The sequence below is a fragment of the Artemia sp. Qi Xiang Cuo genome, chromosome 21, assembly GCF_049724085.1.
Source record: "Artemia sp. Qi Xiang Cuo chromosome 21, ASM4972408v1, whole genome shotgun sequence".
In the NCBI taxonomy this organism is placed as follows: Eukaryota; Metazoa; Arthropoda; class Branchiopoda; order Anostraca; family Artemiidae; genus Artemia; species Artemia sp. Qi Xiang Cuo.
The window spans coordinates 47,754,316-47,773,802 of NC_142814.1; the positions used below are offsets into that span (position 1 = coordinate 47,754,316).

Sequence of the window (19,487 nt, forward strand, 5' to 3'; positions counted from 1 at the left end):
TATAAAGCTTTTCGCTAACCACTGATGAGCACAGCGTACCGGCTGAAGTTTCTCAACAGGCACTGTAACCCTGCGCGGGAGTCGTTTTATTGTGGATTGAGGGGGAAAAGGGTTTTGTAGATTGGGTGGATCAGAGATTGTCATCCGAAATCCATGCAGAGTTTCTCTCTTCTTTTTTCAGAGTTTGCATTTTAAACTTTGTCAGCAGCTCTTCATACAACATTTCTGCCTGCTTTGATACTATCATTAGAGCTATTTTCTGAGCTCTTTCGATGAGCACTAATTTGCTCATTTTATTATTCACCTGAACAGAATGCTTGTTCTCGTCGTAATTTTCATGATATTCTAAAAGCTTGTCTTGACTTTGTGACGACAAAGTACCCAAAAGCCGGCATTTTTATAGCAGGAGACGCAAACGAACTAAGTCTTAATTATCTGTGCAAAGATCAGAAGCTTAAGCAAATTGTTTATTTCCCTACTACAAAAGGTGGCACCAGTTTGTATTTATTTGCATCAACCTTAAAACCTTTTACAATACTCCAGCTACCCTTCCCCCCCCTTGGTGGTAGCTATCATTTCATGCTACAATTGAAACCACTACTAGTTTCTAAAACAAATTACTCAGTTTCTGAATTTTCGTACCGGCCAATAACAAGTCAAGGTCTTTTTAATTTTGAATCTTGGATTTACATCTGAAAGTTGGGATGATGTTTTGTCGTGTGTAAATCTTAATTCAAAGGTTAGTTTGTTCCAAACAAAATTAATGACAAATTACCAAAATTGTTTCGCAGAGGTTACCAAAAAGGTATGCTCCTCAGATAAACCTTACATTAATGAAAAAAATAAAAGGACTAATCCATTTGAAGCTAAAACTGTTTCGCTTTGGAAAGAAAGATAATGCCTTAGCCCTCCGTAAAAAAAAATAAAGAAAGAAATAAGTCGTACTGCTTCTCGTTATGGTAAGAATAGATTGAATTGCTTAAAACAGAGCGAACCTCAGCAATGGTTTAAGAAAGTGAAAGAAATAGGGGGTCGCTCGTGCAAGAACCTTGATTTCCTTCTGGATGAACCGCCTGAACAGACAGCCAATGAGCTGAATAAACACCTAGCTGGCATTGTGCAAGCGTTCCCCCCTCTCTCGGAAAACCATCTAATCCCTGAAGCTCCAAATGATAAAATCCCGGAAATTTCAGCGAAGCAAATAATAGAAAAAATGCAGAAACTGAAAAAAAACTAGTATCTGTCCCATTGATATCCCAATTGATCTAATAAAAGAATTCCCTGATAAACTATCAACACCCCTTGTTAATATTTTTAATGTTACTAGTAATTCCGGATGTTACCCGTCTGCTTGAAGCTGTGCTATATTACTACAATCCAAAAGAAGGGATGCCTAAATGATCTACTGGAGTACGACCAATCACCTTGACCCCAGTTTTCTCAAAAATGTACTAAGGTTTCTTAGCTAATTGGTTAAAGGCAGAGGTTCTTGAACTTACTGACTTACAACAGTTTGGAAACCTGAAGGAGACATTACTTCACACTATCTTGTTAGTCTTCTGAATTTTGTTCTTAAAAACCTTGAAAACCCTGATGCTTGGTTGAATCTTTTATTAATTGATCTCCAGAAAGCGCTCGACCTAATTGACCACAATATCCTTGTAAATAAAGTACTAACGGAGTTTCAAGTGAGTCCCTATCTTGTTAAAATTGTTGCCTTCTTTTTGACAATTCGTTCTCAAGTGCTTAAATATAAAAATGTTTATTCCTATCCCCTTCCTATCTTTTGTGGGGTCCCCCAGGGGTCTCTGGCGGGTCCCATTTTATTCCTTATAATGTTTAATATCCTCATGACTGACCAAACAGAGCGATGGAAGTATGTGGATAACATGTCTGTATTTGAGGCTTGTCGACAAAATATTAAAAGCTCAATTGTGACATTACTTGACGATGTCATACAGGAGGCTTCTTTGTCGAAGATGAAAGTTAACACTAAATCGTCAGTTATGACTGTTAATTTTTTAAATCCCCTTCTTTCACAAACCCTATTCTTCCCAAAATCTCTGTCACATGCATTAAACTTCTTGGGGTGACAATTACTGATGACGTGAAGTGGGATGCCCATGTTCAAAACATCCTCAAACAAGCTTCCCGTTCGGTGTCCCTTCTAAAACATTTGATTAAATTTTCTTGCCCCCTTAAGGATCTCCTCCAACTTTATTGTTATTTTATTCGGCCAATACTGGAGTTTGCTTGTCCAGTGTGACATTTCGATCTTTCTTCAGAGTATATTTATAAGATTAAAAATGTCCAAAAACGAGCATTTAGAATCATAAATGGCGAAAGGAAGGCTCCATATTATTTTTTTTACTAGGTAAGTTAAAGCTCACCACGTTGGGCGAGAGAAGGGACCTCCTATGCCTTCGTTTCTGTACCAAGACCCTGTCTGTTCCTCGATTACGCTCCATCATTCCCGAACCCTACCTTCCCGCCCGCAACAGACCATCCCGTATAAAATCCCAAAAAGTCCCCAAACTGTCTCCCATCCCCGCTCAACATGAAAGATATCGCAAGAGTTTTGTTCCGAGTTATGTTGAGTTGTATAATAGCCAGGAAAACTAGTCATTAATTTTATTGTTATCTATTTATTTTATCTTTTTGACTTTTTAACTAAGTTTTGACTCATCTTTTTTTTTATTTTGTTTGGATTATGTTCCACTGACGGCAGTCTTTTTTTCCAAAATTAAGGCTCTTAACGAATTTTCTCAGACTTCTGGCCTATTTTATGCGAGAATATCCCTAGATTTTACCAAAAAAATATGGAGTCGGTTTCAAGAAAAAAATATAAATATATAAATACATATACAATTATTGCTCGTTTATATATATATATATATATATATATATATATATATATATATATATATATATATATATATATATATATATATATATATATATATATATATATATATATATATGCTATCGATATTTGAACTCTGTTTTTGTTTTAGAGTGGAGTCAGTTTGTCGCTTCTTCCTCCTTTGGGCTCCCGGCCTTTACGGAGATCCTAGTGATGTTGACCCTTCGGATTTTCCGGGATTAGACCCTCTTATTGACGAGCTTTTTATTTCAGATGAGGAGGTTTGTCTTCTTTTTGCATGTTTTTCTCTATTCTCCTTTTTATGTACGTGTTTTAAAAAATCATTTTCTTGGTATTTCTCTTTTCCTATATAATATTACTTATTTTTCTTCCATTGTCCTTCTTTTAGTTCCTGTTCTCCATTTTTTGTTTCATGTTCAATTTTTTCCCTATATTTTTCCACTTTTTTTCCTATTTCCTTTTAGCCTGCTCATTGTCGCTTTTTTTTTGTTTTTGTTATTATTCAGGCTCAAGAATTTCGGCTTCAGGTCCAAAAGCCATTATCTGAATTTTTTCACAAACCACACTGCCTTTCTTAGGCGAAACGAATAAAAGTTTCAATAGGGATAAGTCCTTTATTATGAAAGTGAATAAGAAATGCAAAAGGCCTAATATTTTGAAGACACAGCCGGTCTTCATCATCAGGAGAAATACTGAAACTCTTATTCGTTTAAAGTCATTATAAACTCGTAAAAAAAAGTAAAACGTAAAAAAAAGAAAAAGCAAACTAAGCAGATTAAGCATATAAGGAAATAGTATTAAGAAAGGAAAAGACAAAGATGAAAACTTGCTCTAAACAACAACTATTCTTTTTATTTGTAATTTTTTTCCATGTTTCCTTTTTCTTTTGTCGTATTGTGTTTTTATTTTTTCATGTTGTTTTCTTTTATATTTTAGTCTAGTTTTTCATCTTCTATTTTCGTTGAACAGCTTCAGGACAAAATACCCGAGATTTTTATTTATATATATAATTTTTCACTGTCTTAATCAAAAGCGGTTTGTTATTACTATTTATTTCATTTTAATTACTTCTGCATATTTAATTTTTTTCTAAAAATATTAAATTTATATGAAGTCATTTCTCTCTTCTTCTCATTAGCGGGCTTTGTGACTTATTTCCCATTTTTATGAAATCGAAATTTTTTGGACTATAAATATTGAAGAACAAAATATCGATTTTTTTGCAATCAAGCCAGTACCAAATGAAACGTGTGAAAAGGTCAACGTATTTTCAAAAAGAGACTAAAATTTATAGTTTTCCTTTCAAGTTTAAAAGGTTTAAAATTTTGAAAATTTTAAAGTTTTCCTAGGAGGTAACAAAGAGTAAGACTCAGAATAGAGTGGACTGGAGGGGAAATTAAGTGATTATGGTTTTAATTCCGGTAAAAAAAATGAAATGTACTAATAAAAATATAATAAATAAAATAAAAAAGTCTTCTGGCTGCTCTGAACACCATGAAGAAAATTGTTAGTAATTGTTGCTAGTAATTTTTAGATGAGTTGTTAATTAGTTGTAGTTATCAACTCTGGGACTCGATTTGACTTTTCTGTCACAAAAGGACAGTAGAAAGGGATATCACGCTGTAATGAATTGTTAGTAATTGTTGTTAACAATTTTTAGATGAGTTGTTAATTAGTTGTAGTTACCGACTTTGGGACTCGGTTTGACTTTTCTGTCATCAGAGGACAGTAGAAAATAAATTTTATTTTCGGAATATCCAGATGGGGTACCAGAAAGACTAGTGAGCATGATAATATCCATATACGAAGAGACCGAGTGCTGCGTTAAGACCGAGAATGGCACAACCAGATTTTTCAAGATAATCTCTGGTGTGCGTCAGGGACGCGTACTTTCCCCATTTCTTTTTGTAATTATATTGGATTACATATTAAGACGAAACTCTGGATATGGCGTAAAAGTAAGCAGCAAGCAACTTTGTGATTTAGATTTCGCGGATGACGTAGTCTTGCTAGAAGATTCTAAACAGAGGTTGCAGCAGCTACTAGACGCAATTAAAGAAAATGCAGAAAATGTCGGGCTGAAACGTTGACAAATCAAAGAGTATGTCCATCACAAGGTCACCGCTTGTCCTGCAGCACAAGAATACTAGTATAGGACAGGTGAAGGACTTCAAATACCTGGGTAGCTGGATCGATTGTAATGGTGAAATAAAGACAGAGATCAAACGCAGAATTGGTCAATCAATTGGAGCTTTCAATAGACTTAAGGCCATTTGGAGAAGCAGCAAATATTCCTTACGACTGATGTGCCTGAGGAGAATTTTAAACATAAGTTGGCAACACAGAATCAGTAACTTTGAAATCCGGAATAGAATGGGACAGCCTCTCATTACTGCTGTTCTGAGGAAGAAGAGGTGGTCATATTTAGGCCATATACTCCGCATAAAAGAAGGCCGCCTTCCTCGGATAGCGTACAACTGAAAACCAGGCGGCAGAAGAAGACGAGGTCGTTCAAAGAACACTTTGTGGTGAACTTTTGATCGAGATCTGAGGACAGCTGAGACCTCGTTAATACCTGAATGGGAAGATGTCACCGCTGCAGCATTGCTTCGGGATGAGTGGAGAGGCTTCGCCCACGCCCTATGCGCCACCAGTGGCTCAGGAGGAACTAAGTTCTAAGTAAGTAAGTAATATCCAGATGGGGTGAAAAGCAGGAAGCTCTCCAATAATTTTGGTGCTAAGGAAAGTGAACTGTAAAATTCCCACGAGGGAGCAAAGAGTGAAGCTCTAAATAGATTGAGTGGAGGAGGGAAATTCATGGGTTTTGCTTTCTGAAGCCCGAAATTATAATACTAATCTACAAATGTTGGTAAAATTACTTTGAAGACCCTGGTTTGCTGTTGATTCTGATTTCTGATTTCCTATTGAATAATGCACATGGTTGCTTTTTTGGTAACTAATCAGAATCCAGAATTTTTTTTAATTTTTAGTCAAAGATTTTAAATATTTAACTAAAAATTCATTTAATGTTTTGTCTTCAAAGTGCATGCAATTTGGTATAAAGGACAAGCGAAATAATGATTTTGAAAGTTTTTTTGTTTTCTGTTATTTTGTGAATTTTGTCATTGTAAATTTGATTATTTTTTCCCTTTATTCAGCTAAAGTTAGAAGGGGAGCACATCCTTCCCTGCGTCGTTTCTTGCTTATTCCAAATATACCAATAAACTTCTTCAAAAAACTATTTTTAGCCCTTAAAGGGGCCTTTAAAGTGACATCTTGTGCCTTATTACTTGCCAGCAGAAAGTAGTTACGTATTTCTGAAAGAAAGTGACTTGTGTCATTTCTAAAAGTGCAGTGCTTCATTCCCCCCACCCAACCACTCTCGCTTGATTGATAAATATACAGCCCACTATAAATATAGTGAAATGTATAAATAACCTACTTTTTTTTGTAAATATATGCATTTCAATGCTCCAATAGTAGTACACTATAAGCAATTTCAAGTACCCTTTAAGGAATAATATAAGTAAGGTTTTATATTTGTTTTAAATTAGTTCTCATAATTTTTACCGGAAAACTTTAGCGCGGTAAAATTTTCCGGACTTATTTTAAAGACTTATTATCATTACCTTACCTTAGTTCCTCCTGTGTCTCCAGAGGCACCTAGAGCATCCACGAATAGTCTCCAGTCATCTCGGAGGTGTGCTGTAGCTAGTACGTCTTCTCATTCGGGCTGTAGGGACGCATGTACATTTCGACAAGTCTCTTCTGTGTGAACGTCTCTAGGTGTTTCTAGGACAGCGTCGTCTTCTTGATCCTTCTGGTTGCCAGAAGAGGATGGAGTTTGGCAAGCGATTTCTGCCCATCCTAATGACACGCCCAAAATAACGCCACCTACGTTGACGGGTTGTTATCATGCTAGACTTTAAATCCTTCATCCTCGAGGAATCTTGTGTCGCTGGCTATTTGGTTTGGAACGGGGGTCACCCAGACCCAAATGCACTTCCTGGCAGAAGGGCCATAAAACGTAGATCAGCACCGCCAGCAGAGACTGTAAAGTTCAGCGCTGTATTCATTACTATTTTCTACTAGAGAATAATAGGGAACAGAGTGTCATTTTAACAGTTCCTTTAAGAACTAAAATAAATTGCTAAGAAAGTGCCTAGTATATTTGGAAATAGCATAAATAATTATCAATGACTCTTACAATCAATGTATAAATGGAAGAGGATTGTAAGAGGAGAGTGACACGTGGTATCAATATAGACATTCGCTTTTGTTTCTTGCGTTAAAACGCCAGTGCTGGAAGTGTTATTTAATATATTTTTATTTATACACTGATTGTAAGAGGAAAGTGACACATGGTATCAATATTATTCGCTTTTTAAAGTTAAAACGAAAGTTAAAGTTAAAGCTGGAGTTAAAACGCCAGTGCTGAAAGTTTTGTTTAATATGTGAGTTTGTTTCTTACTTATTTATTTATATATTTTTTTCTTTCCTTATGTCTAGTTGGTGTATTTCTATGTGTGATAGTTTTTTAAAGATTTTTTTTTCTTTTTTTCTTTTATTTATTTATTGTTTCACTGCTTTATTAAAATTAAAACCCGTTTTTTCTTTCTTAATTTTTCGTAAATGGAAATAGCATAAAAGGCAATATCAAGTGATGAGTTTATATTCTACCTGGCTAAGTAATGGGAAAACTCTGAATTTACCGTTATTTTTCAAGTCTAGCTTTTAAGGAAGATTTTCTATTTTTTCGACAAAATACCAGTGTTTAGGTCCTTTTTTTGGCTAGCAGTCTTTGGCTAGCTACATTACTCATGAGAACATATCCCTTTATTTCGGATGTAAATTTTTACGATGTCTCCCCCTTTCACATTGTAATAGTAGAATAATTCGAAAATTTTATGTGCCAGATATAACAACAAAGTTGACAATTCTGTACAGAAGGTTGTCAATTTCGGCATTCTCCCGATTTACGCCACGTGGTAATATAATTAGTTTTTTATATCAATTAAAGTGTATTATAGTTTTTTGTCACTACGTCACGAATATCGTAACTTTTGTATGATGTCGGTTCAAAATTTTTTATTTGTATTACTTCAGTATTATTGATAAAAAGAAATGACAAAAAAGAATGTATAAATCTAAAAGCAAATTAAGTCCAAAATTTGACGTGTAAAATTAAATTATAATTTTAATTTATAATAAGGTCTTTCATAAATTGTTTTTTATGTACACAGGAGAGTGAAAATGAAGTCTGATTCTTGATTTGATTAATTGGAAATTTTACAGCCTAAAATATTAAAATATTTCATAAGCTTAAAAATATTTCATTTTACAATCTTAAAATTTCGGAATTGCTAGGAATTATATTTTCAGAAAAAAAAACTCCATATAGTGTTGTAACTGGTAAAATTGGTCACGGTAAAATTGCGTATTTTACCGTAACTTTACGGACCCCCGTAAAATTGGTATTATACATATTTTATGTATTTTACCTATTTTACCGGTATTTTACGTATTATACCGGTATTTTATATATTTTACTGACATATTTTACGGCGGCTTGCAATTTTCTGTGCACAAAAGAGCGAAGAGGCTAGCAGAAAAAAAAATTGATTATGATTTTGTTTTGTGTATAGCTGTGTTTCCCGGTTAAAAGGCGGTCTGTCTGACTTACATCTCTTATTATCAGTACGATAAAGTGTATTATAGTGCAGGTAATTATAATTTTAAAATGGTGAAATATTAGTTGAAATAAAATTACATTAGCTCTGTGAAGTCTTAAAGATAATAAGGGCTACAAGCAGGATTGACATATGACAAACAAGAAAAAAATAATGAAACTAAATAGCCGAGAAAAATAAGGGTAATGTCAGCCAGCAGACAAAAAGAAGCAAAAATGATAGATGTAGATATTTCATTGGGGACTTCTGCCAAGCCATTTTCAGTTCTCAAAAAAAGGAAGACTAACCTTTTGAATTTAACTGTAACTGATCCAAAGAAAGACTGAATCAAACTAACCAAAAAACCAAGCCAGAATAAAGGAAAGACTATTCACCAATTAGATTGGGAAGACTTCTCTGCTTAGTGATTGACTTAGGTTGTCTACTGATCCCATTTTCATTAAAAGTGTGGTCAGATTCTCATAAATAGCCTTTAAGAAGAAACTAAATAGCCGTTAAAAATTAGGGTATTGTCAGCCAGCAGAAAAAAAGAAGCGAAACTGAAAGAGGTAGATATTTCGTCGGGGACTTCCGCCACGCCGTCTTCAGTACTCAAAAAAGGAGGAAGACTAGCATGTTGAATTAACTCTAACTGCTCAGAAGAAAGACATGCAGTTCTTATAAGAGCTCGTCCTTGAGAGACACATATTGAATCAAAAAAGTAGGAAGACTAGCCTTTTGAAGAAACTCTTTCTGAGCATAAGAAAGACAGGCAGTTCTTATATGAGAACTGACTTGAGAGACACTTATTTAGTCAAAAAAGGTGGAAGACTAGCCTATTGAATTAACTCTAACTGAGCAGAAGAAAGACAGGCAGTTCTTATATGATCACTGCCTTGAGAGACAAATATTTACTCAAAACAGGAGGAAGACTAGCCTTTTGAATTAACTCTAACGGAGCAGAAGAAATACAGGCAGTTCTTATATGAGCACTGCCTTGAGAGACACATATTTACTCAAAAAAGGAGGAAGACTAGCCTTTTGAATTTACTCTAACTGATCAGAAGAAAGACAGTCAGTTCTTATATGAGCACTTCCTTGAGAGACACATATTTACTCAAAAAAGGAGGACGACTAGCCTTTTGAATTTACTCTAACTGAGCAGTAGAAAGACAGGCAGATCTTATATGAGCACTGCCTTGAGAGACAAATATTTACTCAAAAAAGGAGGACGACTAGCCTTTTGAATTAACTCTAACTGATCAGAAGAAAGACAGGCAGTTATTATATGAGCACTGCCTTGAGAGACAAATATTTACTCAATAAAGGATGAAGACTAGCATGTTGAATTTACTCTAACTGAGCAGAAGAAAGACTGGCAGTTCTTATTTGAGCACTGCCTTGAGAGACAAATATTTACTCAAAAAAGGAGGAAGACTAGCCTTTTGAATTAACTCTAACTGAGCAGAAGAAAGACAGGCAGTTCTTATATGAGCACTGCCTAGAGAGACAAATATTTACTCAAAAAAGCAGGAAGACTAGCCTTTTGAATTAACTCTAACTGAGCAGAAGAAAGACAGGCAGTTCTTATATGAGCACTGCCTTGAGAGACAAATATTTACTCAAAAAGGAGGAAGACTAGCCTTTGAATTAACTCTAACTGAGCAGAAGAAAGACAGGCAGTTCTTATGAGCACTGCCTGAGAGACAAATATTGACTCAAAAAAGGAGCAAGTAGTGACAAGTTAATGAAATATAAAGTCTCTTAATACAGACCGTCAGGTATTATTTTATCTCTTACTTGAGAGTCACATATTTACTATAAAATTGATGACGACTATAATGATGTATTAACTCTAACAGATACGTCGAAAGAAATTAACAACTGATATGAGCACTGCCTTGAGAGACATAAATTTACTCAAAATATGAGGAAGACTAGACTTTAGTATTTACTCGATCTGAGCAGAATAAAGTCAGGCAGTTCTTATTTGAGCACTGCCTTGAGAGACAAAAATGTACTCAAAAAAGGAGGAAGACTATCATTTTGAATTTACTCTAACTGAGCAGAAGAAAGACAGGCAGTTCTTATATGAGCACTGCCTTGAGAGACAAATATTTAATCAAACAAGGAGGAAGACTAGCCGTTTGAATTTACTCTATATGAGCAGACGACAGACAGGCAGTTATTATTTGAGCACTGACTTGAGAGACAAATATTTACTCAAAAAAGGAGGAAGACTAGCCTTTTGAATTAACTCTAACTGAGCAGAAGAAAGACAGTCAGTTCTTATTTGAGCACTGCCTTGAGAGACAAATATTTACTCAAAAAAGGAGGAAGACTAGCCTTTTGAATTAACTCTAACTGAGCAGAAGAAAGACAGGAAGTTCTTATATGAGCACTGCCTTTAGAGAAAAATATTTACTCAAAAAAGGAGGAAGACTAGCCTTTTGAATTAACTCTAACTGAGCAGAAGAAAGACAGGCAGTTCTTATATGAGCACTGCCTTGAGAGACAAATATTTACTCAAAAAATTTCAGCAGAGGACTATTCTGTAGAGTTCTCAAAACTTTTTAAATAGATAGCAGATTATTTCAGGTAGATATCATAAGAATTGGTAGAATTACCAGATATTTCGTTGAAGCAGAAGCACTGAGTATTCGAAGATCCTTAGTTTCATTTATCTTATGGTTTTTGTAGACGAAATACCAAACGAATTAGTCAATAGACAACCATTTTTTTCTGCTGTGATGAAAAAACAGAGTTCTCTCCAAAAAACCAAGCCAGAATAAAAGAAAGACTATCCACCGATTAGAGTGGACAAGAATTCTCTGCTTAGTGATTTAGGTTGTCTACTGATTCAATTTTCATTAACAGTGTTGTCAGATGATCTTAAATTACAATGAAGGAAAATTTTATTCGAATTCCTTAATTTTAAGTTATTCTAAATTGGGTTTATTGGAATATCTCCAGTATCTCTACTTAAAGCAAGGTCTCTATTTGTGGATTTTTCTTAATTTCAATTGCCTTCCCAAAAAAATGTGAGAAGCCATTCGCTTCAAATATTAAAGTTCCCTCGTCAAAAAGAACTACATGTCCTGGATTTTCAATAATGAGTTGGGCCAAAACAGAATTAATATCCTCATTTTTATTTTATATTTCTCATATCAGAGAAATCTTGTATTCATGTCGTATTTTCCCCAGAAGCCAGCAAAGCCCCCCCCTCCTGGAAAACAGTCTCACAGAATATCCCCCCTCCCCCAGGGAAAATTGCTCCCTATTTTCTCCTTGGATAATTCGAGATTTTCATTACAAGGGAAATTGAAATTTCTACTCTTCTGTTTAAGTCGGGGACAATTGTATTGCATTACCTATGGTAAAGACACATAAGGGTTCAATTTATTAATATTTGTTCATTTATTTTTTCCCAGAGACACTTCATGGTGAAGGGGTGGTCAAATTAGCTTTGGGTGGGGCTTAGTCAATTGGAAGTCGAAAGTTCCAGTTTCTTTTTCTAAGATTTAACCTGCTTTTCAACCAATTGCTACTGAATCAGATGTTACTGACTACAGTGTCTAAAAGAAATTCTTATTCTAGTTTAACGGCCCTTGCGTTTCAGCAGTTGTTGTGGAGGAACCGTCAGATAATTACAGAATTTGCTCTAAGTGCGAGACGACAGGAGGGTAGACGTAGAAATTGATATGTAATCCTTCAGGGCCGTATCGAAGACTTATGTCCTGTTTTATTTTTTTTTTGGGGGGGGGGCTTTGAAACAGGCACGGTCACCTGATTCAGAATCTAACTCTCAAAGAGAGGAGCTCGATTTGCAAGCCAATCTTGTTGATAACAGTCTCAAAGACTGTGAAAGTGACTGAATCTTTCGCTCTTATGATCCAGTGCTTAGTTAATCAAAGTCATCAAAGTGTTACAAACCTCATTTTTAATTTATTCGGTACTTCTATAAATAATTCAAAAATAACATATATATGATGTGAGGAATGTGGCTGAATACGGCCTTTTCAAATGTGCAAGGTTGTTAGGGTAACATTTCTTTTTGTTTAAATATAGAAAAAATGACTAATATGATTTTACTCCCAAATAACGGCAAATTTAATTTATTTTTTTTTATTCATTTTTTTTTTTTTTTAAAAAATATATGTCCGAAATCAGGCACTGTCTAATTGCCGAGGTATTATCCTAGCTGCAAGATTACCAGAAGGATAAACTAGACAGTTAATTAAATTGATAAACTAGATGAAGGGGCATTAACTTTTTTAAGCCTAGGAAAATCAGAATCGTTAAAAAATGTCATTAAAAATTGTAATTGACGCTTAAAAAGAAATGCTCAATCGGTCTTGTAGCTACAGGGCAACTCTAAAACACCAATTTTACCCTTTATTTCCTAGAGAGTACCTTATTTTACCAATTTTACCTGATTTTACCAATTTTAATAACCGATTTTTTATTTTTCGGTAATTTGACAACACTATCTCCATATCGACCACACGAGGCTACGCAATTTTTGGCAGTAGCGGGTGCCAAATTTAAAAAAAGAAACGAGGGTGAAAATCGGGGCAAAAAATAAGCTAAGAATGTATTAATAATAATTGTTGTTATTATATTTTAAGCTTATATTTTTACCCTCTTTTGTTACATTACAAAATGCTCTAGAAAAAAAGAGAAAAAAAGAAAAAGAAACAAAAAAAGATAGAAAGAACAATCAAACAAAAAAAAACAAGAATTATTAATGATTATACAGTAAAGTGATGAACATATCTAATGAAAAAAAGCCAAGGCGACTAGAAACTTAAATCAGTACTAGAACACAGGAACTATCAGTGTACCCAACCGTACGTAATAGATGGTTAAGTGGATGGTTAAGCGGAAAGTCTGATATTTTCTTACTCCAATGTTCAAAAGGAGCAGATAACTTTTCCATCTTCCAGAACTTTTCCATCTTCCATCTTCACATCGCTTCTTCTAAAAAAGGCTTCTTCTAAAAAAGGCCAGGTTGGAAACACTTTACCTTAGGAGAGGTACGTTGTGCCTCTGTTTTGCAAAACATGCAATAGCAAACCCTCGCACGGAAAACATTTTCTCCAAAAGACAATTCCAACCCAGACACCGCCTGCCACGGACTTTTCTGAACTCGCTCCTATCTTGTCCTCCATTCGTTGCTTAACCTCTGAATATGAAAACACCTTTGTCCCCTTCATTACTGGTAAAATATACCGCTAGTTGTCTCCTTTTTTTTGTTATTTGGTACTGGTTATATCCAATTTCATGTTCGTTAGCTTGTTCTTTTTTTCTCTTCCTTTTTATATGTTCTTTTTTAAACCTTTTTAATGTATATTTTATTTCATACGTTTTTAGTTTTATCAGTTTTTACCATTTTAACTTGCTGACATTTTGCAGTTTAATAGTTTTGACTAAGGAATGATTTGTCATCCTGATACTGTTGCTTCTAGCATTGTTTGCTAGTTTTTTAGTTGTCGTGCTTTTTATATGATTTTTTTTTTGCTTATGTTGTTTTTTATGACTCTGAAATGCGAATTCAGTCTTTCGGGGCTTGTGATAGAATTTTTTGAAATAAATATCTCATCTTTTATGCCAATAAAATACTTATCATACCGGTAAAATAGTACCCTGTTTTTTTTTTTATCACATATAGAGAACAAATTCCAAAAAGGAATTATGAAAAAACACATGCGGTGCAGACATGGAGCTGTAAAGCTTTCCTAAAGTGTATTTGTTAAATTGTCTTAATTTTTGTCAGCCAGACCCTAATATGTTTTATGGAGTTTCTTTTTTAACTCATTAATAATCAGAGTGCACACTGCTCTTGTTCGTGAGCAAAAGGAACACCCAAATAATTGAGAGAGTCCGATCTAGGAACAGTTATCGAGGCTATTTTAAGGGACTCGGTTCTTTTTCATTCGGGTTTACAATAATCAACTCTGTCTTCGACGGTTCAATAGCAAGGCAATTTTAGACAAACTAGCCTGAAGGCTCAACAGCGGTTTGCATTTTGGACTGGTTTTCAGTATTTTGGACTGGTTTTCAGCATTTTGGACTGGTTTTCAGCATTTTGGACTGGTTTTCAGCATTTTGGACTGGTTTTCATCTGCATACGACAGGGGATAAATATCAATATGGCTATCAATAATATAGGGTGGGATGTTTCTCGTCGCTGTTCTAAGTGCACTGTTAAAAATTAATTGATTTAAGACTGAGTCAATAATTGTATATATAACTTTGCTTTAATTCATTATTCTTTTTATGCGTTTGACTCTGTTTGACAGTGCTTAGTTTGAATCTGTGATGTTTCGAATCAATGTGCAATTTTGTATGACGATGGCTATGGCTCTAATTTTCATGTTTTATATGTTTAGTACCTCATTATGACAAGAACTGCCGCTGATCGGCATGACCGTGTAAAGCGTTTGAAAATAAAATCGTTTTATTATTATTAATATAAAGTGGAGTCAAAAGCTTTAGATATGTCAACCGCGCATGCGTACAGACTCATCATTTTCCATCATAGCTTATGCCGTTTGATTATAAACAAAAAAACAGAATGCGCATTTTGTACTCCTAATCTTTGTCTGAAACCAATTTGATGGTCCCCAATTTCACACTTATCGCACAGAAACGAACACTTTATTTATTAAGTAACTTGCTAAGAACAGGACATATGGTTATAGGTATATATAAATTGCATAGTGCTTGGTCTTTATTCTTTTTAGGCACACACGTGACTAGTCCTTCACATATTGACTTGGGAACATACTTTTGTCCCAAAAACGTTGCCAAGTTTAACTAATAAGTGTTACTTATTTATTGTCACGGTTTAACGTGGCAACACTGACAAAATGTGATACTTTTGAAACAACCAAAGTTGGGTTTTCAGGCACCGGGTTGGAAGCGTGTTTTGAGCGGGTTCGATAAAAATCGTTTTCAGGTTGTCTGTGTTCAACCCAGAAAAACTTTAAAGCCCTTTTTCTTATGGATTCTAAGCTTGGTGGACACGGGTTCCTAAAAAGTAACGAGCCAGAATAGCATGGGTGATCACGGGTCGTGAGAAGACATTCGCCCCTGTTGAACACGGCACTCAAAACGATAATCTGCACCATCCGTGCTGAACTCCGTTTGAATGTGGATGCCCTGAAAACAAGGCTCAGGTTGTATTGAAATAATTTTTAATAATTATTAATAACTGTATTAATTATTATTAATTATTAATAACTATAATAATTTTTAATAACTTAATAATTTTTAAACAGCCAATCTTAAAAAATACGCGGTTTTCATATATGAGTAGAAATAAGAGGGGTTAAGGGTTCAAATACTGTTTTTTGTTTGATGTCCTTCGTAATCTAAGGGATATTTATTTAAACCTATTCCCCCTAATGTAGATGCAGAGAGGTTTTTCAAACAGTTCGTGGTAACGAACTGTAAGTAAGGAGCGACCCGGCTCAATGGTAACCGAAACTCTAGAAAACGGGTTTTTGATACCAATAGATATATCAAAAGAATCAGATTTCAATGCTGATTTCAAATATATAGTTTTCATCAAGTTTAGTCCTACCAATCAAAAATTACGCGCCTGAGAAAATTTGGCTGATTTTAAAAAAAAGGGGGAAATACCCCCTAAAAGTGATAGAACCTTAATGAAAATCACACCATCAGATTCAGCGTATAAGAGAACCCTACTGTAGAGGTTTCAAGCTCCTATCTACAAAAATGTGGAATTTTCCATTTTTTGCCAGAAGAAAGATCACGGATGCGTGTTTATTTGTTTGTTTTTTTCTTTTTTGTTTTTTTTTTCCCAGGGGTGATCGTATCGACCCAGTGGTCCTAGAATATCATGGGAGGGCTCATTTGAACGTAAATTAAACGTTCTAGTCCCCTTTTTAAGTGACCAAAAAAAAAAATGGAGGACACCTAGGCCCCCTCCCACGCTCATTTTTTCCCAAAGTCTCACGATCAAAATTTTGAGATTGCCATTTTGTTCAGCATGGTCGAAAATATGATAAAAATGTCTTTTAGGATGACTTGATCCCCCAAAGTCCCCAGGGGGAGGGCTTAAAGTTATTAACTTTACTAAATTTTAACTTTTAGTTTTGGTTTTTGGGAATGATACAGACTTTTTCTGTGGATATTTTTTCGGGTCGGTGGGGGAATGAGAGGGTCGGGGGCTCTATGGAAGGATCTTTCCATGAAGGAAGTTTTCATGGGGGAAGGGAAATTGCCATGAAGGGGGCACCGGACTTGCCAGCATTATTTATTGGTTATTGGGAAGTATACAACCATTTTCAGGAAGGATTTTTTCTGGAGGGGGGCTAGAGGAGGGGGTTACTCTGGAGAAGATGTCCGTGGAGGATGTTTCTTTGGGGTAAGGGACATTTCTATGAAGGGGGCGCCGGATTTCCAAGCATTATTTAAGAAACGATCAGAAATTAAATAAAAAAAAACAAGTTTTTTCAACTGAAATGTAAGAAGGAATATTAGAACTTAAAACGAACAGAAATTATAACGTATGTGAGGGGGTTCTCCCCCAAGTCAATACCTCGCTCTTTATGCTACAGTTTTTTTTTTAGTGCTTTCAAAAGAGCTATCTATTCTAATTAAACGGCCTTTGTGATTCTAGGGTTTGTTAATAAATTTTTTTTTTAAATTTTAACGTAAAGAGGGTGGTATTGACTAAGTGGAGAACCCCTTCATATAAGTAATAACATATACGTAATAAAAAAAACAATAAAAAAAAAAGCGATACGGCTCAATAGTAATCGAAACTTTTAAAAACGAAATTTTGATGTCAATAAATGTATCAAAAGAATGTGTTTATAATGCTGATTCTAAATATATAAATTTTATTAAGTTTATTATTATTCATCAAAGGCTACGAGCCCGAGAAAATTTACTCAATTTTTTAAAGAGGGGGGAAACATCCCTTACAAGTGAAAGAATTTTAATGAAAATCACACCCTCAGATTCAGCGTATCAGAAAACCCTATTATATAGGTTTCAAGCTCATATCTGCAAAAATCTGCAACTTTGTATTTTTTGCCAGAAGAAAAATATCCGAATATAGAAGTTAGTTACGTAAGTTAATTTGTAAAGACATCCATTTAGCAAAAGAAAACTAAAATTTTTATGCAAAGAAAAGCTGCATTAACTAAAAAATGATCAGAAATTAAATTAAAAAAACAGTTTTTTAAAACTGAAAGTAAAGAGCGTCATTAAAACTTAAAACGAACAGAAATTATTCCGTATATGAAAGGGGTTGTCCCCTCCTCAAAGCCTCGCTCTTTACGCTAAAGTTTGACTCTGTCTCACAGCTTTATTTTTTAAAACAATAAAAAACTTTAGCGTAAAGAGCGAGGCGTTGAGGAGGGGACAGCCCCTTTCATATACGGAATAATTTCTGTTCGTTTTAAGTTTTAATGTCGCTCCTTACTTTCAGTTTAAAAAACTTGTTTTTTTTATTTAATTTCATTAAGGAATCGCTTAACAAGAACTCAATAGTTTGATGGACCTTTTCAATTTTTAATGGAGTACTTTTTTTCAAGGAATAAGTAGAAACGTTTATAGTTCTTATTACTGAATAATTTACTAGTTCATTTATGGAATAAACTGTTGTGAGAGGTAAAGAAGACATCTTGAATTTCAACCTGAATATTTAATTTAACAATATGGCGCGAATTACGACCCCTCACTCTAGCTAAGAAGGCCGAAATTATATTCGCTTAGGGGCTGCGAAAAGTCGTAATTTGACTCTGGTCGTTGGCTAGTAGAGCGTTTAACAGAACTGTAAATTATTTTGATCTACCCTCATAAAGACATTTATCGGTCTGCCTGTAAGGGTATTGTTAGTTGCGTCTACTAAAATTGCCTTTCATGTTCTTATTTGACAATACTGAGGTGATTCTATGAACAGTAACTATGTTGAAATGTAACATTATAACTATAACTATATTGACAATGTTTAAGTGATGATAAAAAAGGATTACCTTAGACCTTAGATCCGCCTGTGCCTCCTGAGGCACCCAGGGCATCAAGAAGAAGCCGCCAGTCTTCCCGCCGGTTTGCTGCTGCAATTATGTCCTCCCACTGAGGTTGGATTGATGTGTGCAGGTTACGGAGATCTGTCTGGTACGTTCGACGCAGGGTGTTTCTGGGTCTGACCCTGTGGCGTGGACTCGATGGCTGCCAATGGAGCGCTGCATTTGGTAGTTGGAGATTGTCCATACGTAGTACGTGGCCAAGGTATCTCCATCGGCGGACTCTTATGACATGTGTCACAAGAGGCTGGCCAATCTTGTCGCGGATGGATTGGTTTGTTATTCTCTGCTTCCAACGGGAGTAGAGAATTCTTCTGACACATATGTTTTCGAAACCAAGTATACTTCTCTCTTGTTCCTGGTTCAAGTGTCAGGTTTTGGTTGCGTAAATCCGTACTAGAATGACATTGCTATTGAACAGTCGTAGCTTTAGCCGTATACAGTAGCTTTGGGACCGCCATACTTTCCGTAATCTATTGAAGGCCCCATTTGCTTGGCTGATTCTTATGAGCATTTCTTTTGTTGTCGATCCGGTACTTTCTATTATGCTTCCCAAGTATTTGAAATGGACGACTTGCTCTATGTGTTGGTCTCCGCAAGTGATGCTCAGGGGTGAATCTGTGGTAGCCATGCATTTTGTTTTCTCATTATTTATTTGTGTTGAGAGGTGGCCGACATGGCCTCCTCTCTCCCTCACTTTGTCAAGGAGTTCTTGAAGTGTTTACTTGCATGATTCTAGGACGGCGATGTCGACAGCGAAGTCTGCATCACTGAGGCGTGTTTCTTGATTCAGCTGGATTCCGTCTGTGCTTGTATTTCGCAGTATGTAGTCAATAACGATTACGAAAAGTAGCGCTGACAAGACACAAC

At 35.2% G+C, this 19,487-nt stretch overlaps 1 protein-coding gene across 1 annotated transcript in view; it reads left to right on the forward strand.

Moving 5' to 3' along the window:
* LOC148939641 (uncharacterized) overlaps positions 1-19,487 on the forward strand; it is a 363,231-nt gene that overhangs the window by 268,748 nt on the left and 74,996 nt on the right. The window contains exon 12 of the mRNA XM_089106934.1: positions 3,015-3,144. Coding sequence (XP_088963060.1) covers positions 3,015-3,144 — 130 coding nt within the window. The remainder of the gene's footprint in view (positions 1-3,014; positions 3,145-19,487) is intronic.